The following is an 8734-nucleotide window of genomic DNA, read 5'->3' on the forward strand; positions in this document are numbered from 1 at the left end:
AGAAAGAGGCCCAACTAGTTGCACCTCAATTGCAATGGCATGCGGCCTCTTTGGTTTTGCCTCAAGTGGGGTACTTTCGCTGGACATTGTTTCTCCTATGGTTGGCGAGAGGTCACTTCTTCGCAAAGTGTCCAAATCGGAAGACTACCTTGGTGGACCAATCCTATTGAGAAAGAGCAAAACATGCCCCCCCATCTTGCTAAGCAACAAATTATTGAGCCTAGTCACTCAAAACCAAAACCACCACCTCCTCCCTCGGATATGGGGATGCAGGGATGGACAAAAGCCCACCACAAAAGGAAAAGCCAAGGAGACTTCCATACTTGCAGTGCCTGCTTGCCCTTCTTCATCACCAGATCCTCTCCATACTTATTTGTGTTGTCGAAATGTGCGGACTACTTCAATTTCTACTATTTCCAAAGATCCACAACCTTCTAAACAATTGGAACAACAATAGCCCACATGTGATCCACCAACCTTGTTGGCCTTTGATGTTGATGGTCAAGTGATTACTCCATGGGATCGCAAGTATCCAGGTTCCACCACCCACCCTACAGATGGACCTTCCTCCTCATGGGCTGATCCTCAGCAGCCCAATCCTTTTGTAGTGCTGAGAGACTTCTTTGAAGATGTTGTACTGGAGATATCAGTAGCAAAGGCCCAAATCCATGCAACAAAATCTCGTCGACACTCTTGATTATGTGTGTCATTGAGTCCCAGGCTGCCTCTTGCATACTCGTCCTTTTGTGTTTGTTGATCCATTGTAACTGGTTTATATATGATGGCCTAGAGCCACCCTAAACTTTGTAATCATGTAATCATGTACTTTTCTCGTAATTAATATAAACAACCCATTACAAATAAAAAGAGAGAAGGCTGATTGCACTACAATCTTTGAGGGCCGAGAGAAAGAGAGAGATTCAGGCCATGAACAAAGAAACAATGCAGGCTGAAGAATACAGTGCACTCTTGTTGAGGCAGCATTGTTTCCACACAAGCAACTATGTATACCACTGTTTGTGGACTTCATGCAGGCTGAAATCCGTCATTTTCACTCAATAAATTGGATAGAAAGGGTAGAGCTTCTCCCAAGGGAAAATCTTCTATCGAGCAAGTTGTATCTTCTCACCAAAGAGAACTACACGTCCATCTTCAAGCAAAGATTAGACAAAGCTCCATTGGGAGTGAGCCCGTGTTGAGCTAAAAATGCATTAGCTTTACTTAAACAACCCCAAAACTTGCTTAATTAATGAAGAAACCTTGCTTATTTAAAAGAAACGCGATCCTAGAGAGTTTCTGTGTCCCATAAGCACAAACCCACTTGGGAGGGCCCAAACTTTCTATAAATGCGTATGCTACCCTCCATTCAGCCCTTAATCTTGTTTTTGCAGATTTCAAATGTTTCAGCCTTGCTGCCCACACCACATTCGCGGAGGACTTCTCAGCCGAAGCTGTCCATTGCTGTCTACATCAGTTGGCGCTTGATTTCCAGCCCTCTTCTCATATTTTGGAGCTGATCCCAGCCAGGCAACTGCCGTTGCACAAACTTGCTGCCGTATTGCCTACCACATCATCTACAATCTACATTTGGCAGTTTTCTCTCTCCTCCAATTGTCGCCCAACTTCTGCAAGCTGTCGCCAAGCTATCTAGCCTACGTTTGGCAGTTTTCTCTCTCTTGCACGTTGTCTTGCCTGCGTTTTTAGTCTCTCTCTCTCCTACAGCCTGCGTTTTTTGTCTTTCTCTCTCCTGCAGCCTACATTTTTAGTCTTTCTCTCTCCTCACTACATCAGATCTAGCTTCTCACTGCTGCGTTTGCTGGTGTTCGACATCCGAAGCTGCCTTGCTGCAATTCGGGATTCGTTTAGAGTACGACACACTCTCCAGCTCATTACCCTTGACCTGATCCTTGAGATACAGCCGTTGCACAGACTTGCTGCCGTACTGCCTACCACATCATCTACAACCTACATTTGGCAGTTTTCTCTCTTCTCCAATTGTCGCCCAACTTCTGCAAGCTGTCGCCAAGCTATCTAGCCTACGTTTGGCAGTTTTCTCTCTCTTGCACATTGTCTTGCCTGCGTTTTTAGTCTCTCTCTCCTACAGCCTGCGTTTTTTGTCTTTCTCTCTTTTGCAGCCTACATTTTTAGTCTTTCTCTCTCCTCACTACTGTCTACATCAGATCTAGCTTCTCACTGCTGCATTTGCTAGTGTTCGACATCCGAAGCTGCCTTGCTGCAATTCGGGATTCGTTTAGAGTACGAAACACTCTCCAGCTCATTACCCTTGACCTGATCCTTGAGATACAGGAGTTCGAGATTCAGTATTCATTCACTGCATAGTGTGTTTGCTACATGAGCATTGTCTATTCAACATTTATATCAATTCAGTTATTTTTTATGTTCATTGTCTCTAAGTTACCCTAACCCTAACTGTCTTCTTTTATCAATCTGTGCTTTGTCATACGATTGTTATTTGTGTTTTTGTGTCAAAGTATTTCTTTACATGGTATCAGAGCCTGGTACTCTCTGAGAAACCTAGGCCTTTGATCTGAAAGCTCTCCGCGAGAAGCAAGAACAATAGCAGGTTCAAATGACTTGGAACACATCAACACCAATTCAATCTCTAGAAAACCTATGCCAAGAACCGAGCGAGAGTAACAGCTTGCTCCACAAAGTTTCAACATGGTGGAAGACGCTTCTAACAACACAGAAGAAAGGCTATACAAGCTTTCCACTGAAGAATATCATGTGATCAGGGACTTTAGACGAAAGAAGATTGAGAAGCTCAATCAAAGGATTGCCCTTCAAGAGAAGCTACTCAATGAAGATATGCATGAATTTCTCTCTTCAGATGTTGCTCATAAATCTGATGATATTACAAGGCTGTCGAGACCTCCCTTAGGGATGGCTCCCTTATAGGAGAAAGAGATTCGGAGTATGTTCCATTATTCCATCCTCTTCCGACCACTTCGGTGCAAGGTACTTTAGATTCGTCTTTTGTTCCTTCGTCTTTTACCTCTTTTGCTTTGCAATATACTCGTAGAAATCACGAGGAAGATAGAGTACAATCCGTTGACTATAGAAAAGGTTCTCTTAAGGACCAATTATTGTACGTTAACACACATCATGGGGATTATAAGAAAAAGTCAGGTACCTCTTCTTCTACCCTTCCTTCTTTTCAGTTTACTTCTCAAAATCAGAATGAATTTGGTGTTCTTATTTCTACATTGCATGGTGTATCATCATCATCATCATTTCATTTTCAATCATTAAATGGTAAAAATGAACCAAATGCATCTACACCTTTCACACCACAAATTCAAAACCCACCCATCCCACCACGTTCTTCCGCTGCTTCACTTTCCTTCACACCATTTACATTCCCCTATCAAACACCTCATGTTGCACAGTACACCGCACCAAGAGGTTATGGAAATAAGCACCGCCTTTAGGACCTCATCCTTTTCTCCATCAGGTTGTGTTCCACCTCCTTCTCACACACTTTCAGGATCATTGCAGCCTGGGTATCCCCCCAGTCTCTCTCGAGAGTGGATCAATTAGTGGACCTCCTAGTCATGCTGTTGTGCCCCAATTGAACTTTGCACAGGGCTTTCGTGTCCCAGTGCCTCCACCTCCATCGACAACTTATGAAAACATTTATGTTCCAGTGCCTCCGCATCAATCAGCACTCACTAGATACTCCCAACCTATTTCTGCTTACCCACCTTTTCCCCCTCATTCTTCCTATCAAACACACCCACTGCCACCATCTTACCTTCCACCTCCATCTTATCCCACTTTCTCGACACCTCATGGTTCCAGCTCATCTTCTGCCAAGTATGCTTTCAATGATAAGAATCGTTTTAACGGGACAAACTTTACCACTTGGTCGAACTTGATGAGACATATCCTTGACTCCCAAAACCTATGGGATCTTGTGCAAGGGTTGGAATCCCAACCCGATCCCGCACTTGTTTCATACGAGGTTGTTTGCTCACGGAAGGCTAGGAATTCCTTCACTGTTGTCGAGCTAATACGGACCTTATTGCTTGAGTTTCATTCTCAACTTCAGCATTTTAACTTAGCGTCAAAATAATGGGCACACTTGATTGATCACTATGCGGCTCGGGATAGGACCCGTTGTATAAATCTTGACCATGAGCTCCAACTCTTTAAAGTCACTGACCGGGATGACTTGAAAGTCAAGTTGGCTAAGTATCAGCAACTTCTTGCCGAATTCTCCACTACGAGGACTCCCAAGTCCTCTGACAATCAAGTCACATTGTTTTTTAAAAAACTTCCCAGAAAATACTTCAATTTTGTGGAAGGTATAGTTTCAAAGCCTACCCTGTCTACTTTCTATGAATTTAAGTATCAGCTATTGCATTACGCACGGTTGTTTGATCAATTTCATATAAACTCTTCCTCAGAGGGGACTCTTGTTGCTCATTCTCAGAAGGGGCAACAAGGGAAGGGCAAACAAAATCAAACCTCCACTCAAAATCAAAAACAAAATCAATTATTTAACCTTAGATTACTTAGGTGTACTAACTATAAGCACCCCAAGTACTCTCTTAGGACTTGTATCTTTACTTCAATCCTAACTAATCTCATAGCTTTGTCCCCTGAGCCTTAACAAGTGAATGTGGAAAAAATTGACAAAGAGAAGGCACATGACATTCGAAAGACTCCACAAGAAGAGCATGACATCTACTCATTGCTCTGCAAGGAGCTATCAACACCAATCCATGTGACTCATGGATTGTGGAGGGCTTGAACAATGACCACGCATGCAACAAAGCCAAAGCCAAAGTCAAAGCGAGAGGCTACTTCATCATCCTCTCAATCAAGAAGAGAGCCCTCAGATACACAAGTCCTCATATAATGTAGAGAAATGTGCCATAGTGCCATCATTCATGCTCTATGACCTATCATTCTATGATGGCAAATGCACATAGGTTTTTCATTAGATGTTGTCACATGTATCTAGATTCTACTATCATATGTCTTGGACTTGCCCTCAGCATCATGATTAATTTAGTTTTTTTGCGTATTGACACTATGCATTTGGATCTTGGGATCTACCATTTCGCTATTATATATGATATACTCCGCCTGGTCTTTTAAGTTTTCTAATATCTATGCAGATTGCAAACCCATTCCACGCTCAATGCTCATTGCTTGAAACTCAATGTTTTAAGTTCTTCACTCTTGTAATGATCATGTATGATTAAAGTTGTAACATGTTCAAACTTCATGAATTATGTGACATGAAGGCTTGAAGCTTTGTGTAAAACTTGAGTAAATGATGTTGTCGACACTAATATATTAAAATACATATATATGAATTTAATACGAAAATCTGAAACTCCCCCCTCCATCTCCAAAACTACATTATTTGTTTTTTTCATTTCCCCTATTTCCAAAACTCCCCCATACTAAGCCTCTATTCTCACACTGCTGCCCAGATCTGAGCTGCTGCTGGTCCATCTCAACCTGCTGCCCATATAGAGGACACCATCACATCAATGGAGGATCACCCTACAACTGATGCTACATCAAATACCTACTACATGACCAGATCGTTGCCCTCCAGTTGCACTTTGCTGCCAGCCCCTGTGCAGGCCAGCCTAGAGCTGGCAACTCCTCTCCCACCTGGTGATCTGATTGATGACCATATGCAGCCTGTGTTTTGCTGTTTTCTGGCAGCCCAGCTGCTATCAACTTCATTACCAGTTGCATTTTCTACAGAGATAAGCTGCCATACCTCCTACCATCTCCCGAAGTGCTAACGTCATCATTTGTACTGCCAGATCTGTGTTTTCAGCTGCTGGACCTGGATTTACTGCTGTCAACCTCATCCAATGCTGTCAGAGCCATTGGTGCACAGCGCTTGCATTTTGGGATTTGTTTGGAGTATGACACCACTCTGAGACACCTGTGCCCTGGTCCTATAGACACAGGGGTTAGAGATGACCTGATTGTTTCATCAATATTATGATTCATTCATTCTCATTCAGCATTCTAGAGATTGTGATCTATACGTTGCTGTACACTTTCTGTTTTCTGTACCCATACCATTTCTTCGCAGAGTCTGCACACCCCATTTTAGCAGGGCAATGTTTCACACAAATTGCATTTTGTTTTGTGTTTTCACTATTGGGACAGTCAACCTGATTACTACAGTAAGACCATGTTTAACAGAAAGGCCATGTGTGTGTCGCATTGATCGTGAACATGGTTTTCCTTTACAACGTCTTGACTGGTTTTAAGTAATTAAAGTTACACACACGTACGAATTAGTGATGCCGGGGATCTCACCAGTGCCCATGAATGGGAAAAAATCGGATTCGGTAACCTTCACCCCCATTTCTGCAAACAAATCCACGCCAGCTAAGCGTGACCTTTCTTCGCTATTGCAGAGCACACCGTCCATGTCGAAGAGGACTGCGGAGACACGAGACAACTCCTTAGAGGTGGATTCAATCGAGGTTTCAGTTGAACTTATGGCAGACGAAGCGAACGTCGTCAACTTGAAGCGATGGGGAAGGTATAGAAACAGGGGCTGTGGTGAAGAAGAGGGACGAGGCAGGGGTACGAGGGAACGTGAGGTCGAAGCAAGCTGGCAGGGCTGTGGGAAAGGGAGGCTTCGTTGTAAAGAGGGGGGGCAAGACGACAAGGCAACAGAGGATGCCATGGAGCTGAGCCACAGCTTATCTTGCCCCCACTTTCGGAGCTGAGGCTATGGCGGATTTCGAAGCTGTGGAAAAATGGATGCTTGGGCCCAAGTGTGCGAGGAGATGGAGGGGGCCCAATTCGACAGATTTGCGAGACTCTGGGTCTTGGGCGATTGGAGCCTGCCCCGGTTCCGAGGTCGAGATGGAGACTAGACAGGGGAAGCTCCAATGAAGATTGAAGGGGGGGGATTCGGCGCGACCCAATTCGTATGCGAGGAGATGGAGACGGTCCAATGCATCAGATTTCCGAGACACTGGGACTTTGAGCGATTCGAGCCTGCGCTTGTTACGAGGTCGAGTTGAAGGCTATACAGGAGAAGCTCTGACGAATGTTGGAGAAGGTATGAATTTGCATAAGCAAGTCGATTATGGGTGGCAGCAATGATCCTGCACCTTAGCTCATCTTACCATGGCCTTATTATTCAGTCTAAGCTTCTGGTCGCTGCTGCTGCTGCATGGCTACTAACAAAGTACGTGGCTGATCCTCATCCAAACTCTAGTAAGAGTGATTGAAATGTTTTCTTGAACTCTTTTCTGGCAAGTGGACGAATCGATCAAGGGTGGGGGGTTTGGATTCTCCACTCTATTCACGATAAGGCTGAGGCCATGCCCAGGTCTCACGTTGATTCTACCTACATGAGTCATGATAGTTGAAGTTAATGGCATGTGGATGGGTGACAAAAACTTTCACTACTAACAAAGCAAAATTCCAGCTACTCCAGTTAATGGCATGTGGATGGATGACAAAAACTTTCACTACTAACAAAGCAAAATTCCAACTACTCCAGTTAGTACCCCTCAAAATGGAGGTACTTGGTGAACTAGCTGAAGTCCACATTACATGGCACAACTAGTTTTACAACGCCTAGGAGTCTCTTACATGCAACTCATTCTTTCTCTTCTATGCATTGCAAGGTCATTCTCTCTCCTTCTGTAAGCCAACATCCCAACAATAGAATATCGCCACTTGTGGACCTGCTGCACTTAAAGTCCTCCTCTCTTCTCTATACGAGTTAATAGACTTGCATGGGGCTCTTCTCTATAGTAGAGGTTTAGTGTCAAATCAATTATGTTTTTTTTCTTTTTGGGTGGGAGAGGAGGGGGCAGGGGGAAGACCACATTTTGTAGAGAATGTTATTTAATTTTGAATGGAGAAGGATTTTGTATTAGTTGAATGTCAAGGCTTACATCGATACTTGTAATCAAGGGGTGCTTAAACTCTTGACTACCAACTCAACACATGGTCCCATTGCAACATCCATCTTGGTCACCAACCAAGTGGAGCTATAATCACTTTTTAATGGAATACTTCACCTTAGGCTTTATACACCATGTCACTACCACTTGAGCTAATGGATCAGGGTTATCTTAGGTGTAAAATGACCAAAAACCTTGAAATTTTTAAGAAAACACTTGCAAATTGTCAATCATTGAAGGTTTCTATATCCATTACAAAGAGTGGTTTCTATAAGCATTGTTAAAGATGCGGGATCTAGAGCATGACAAAGGCGGTAGCTATGGAGGATGGAAGATAAAGACACAACTCATATTGACATGACAATGTAGACAACTGTTACACAAGTGAATTAGGTTTCAAGATTGAGACTTGAACTCATAAACACAATCTTGTGTATGGACAACAATGATACAAACACTTGACATAAGAGACAAGTACTATTGCATTATCATCATATAAAAGTGATAGTTCAAGTACATCATTATATAGAGTTCTTTGGTAGCACTTAACATCCACTATGCATATGGAATTTTGTCTCTCTTCCTAGAATGGATTGCATCTTCCTAGCCTAGCTATCCTATACAAAGGGACTAGAGTAGGTGTGATTGCAAGTATCTCAATAAGCATTAGTCTTGAACCTGAGCCCTAAGGGTAGTTTAAGGCTGCTCTACCCATATTGTTCATGCATGGTACCTTTTGCCATCTTTTGATAGCTCCTCATATTAAACACATGAGCTTGACCTTTCAACTTCCTCAAAAG

General features: G+C 43.2%; 1 protein-coding gene across 4 annotated transcripts in view; it reads right to left on the reverse strand.

Moving 5' to 3' along the window:
* The window catches only part of LOC148023214 (haloacid dehalogenase-like hydrolase family protein), a 65995-nt gene extending 58712 nt beyond the window's left edge, over positions 1 to 7283 (reverse strand). For all 4 annotated transcript variants that reach the window (XM_087696219.1, XM_087696218.1, XM_087696217.1 and 1 more), the window contains exon 1: positions 6322 to 7283. In XM_087696219.1, the coding sequence (XP_087552345.1) occupies positions 6322 to 6697 (376 nt within the window). In that variant the 5' untranslated portion in view covers positions 6698 to 7283. The remainder of the gene's footprint in view (positions 1 to 6321) is intronic.
* Between the last annotated feature and the right edge of the window lie 1451 nt (positions 7284 to 8734).

This window comes from Lygodium microphyllum, chromosome 16 (genome assembly GCF_053477565.2).
Source record: "Lygodium microphyllum isolate KBCC chromosome 16, Lygodium_microphyllum_v1.1.10, whole genome shotgun sequence".
NCBI classification, from domain to species: Eukaryota; Viridiplantae; Streptophyta; class Polypodiopsida; order Schizaeales; family Lygodiaceae; genus Lygodium; species Lygodium microphyllum.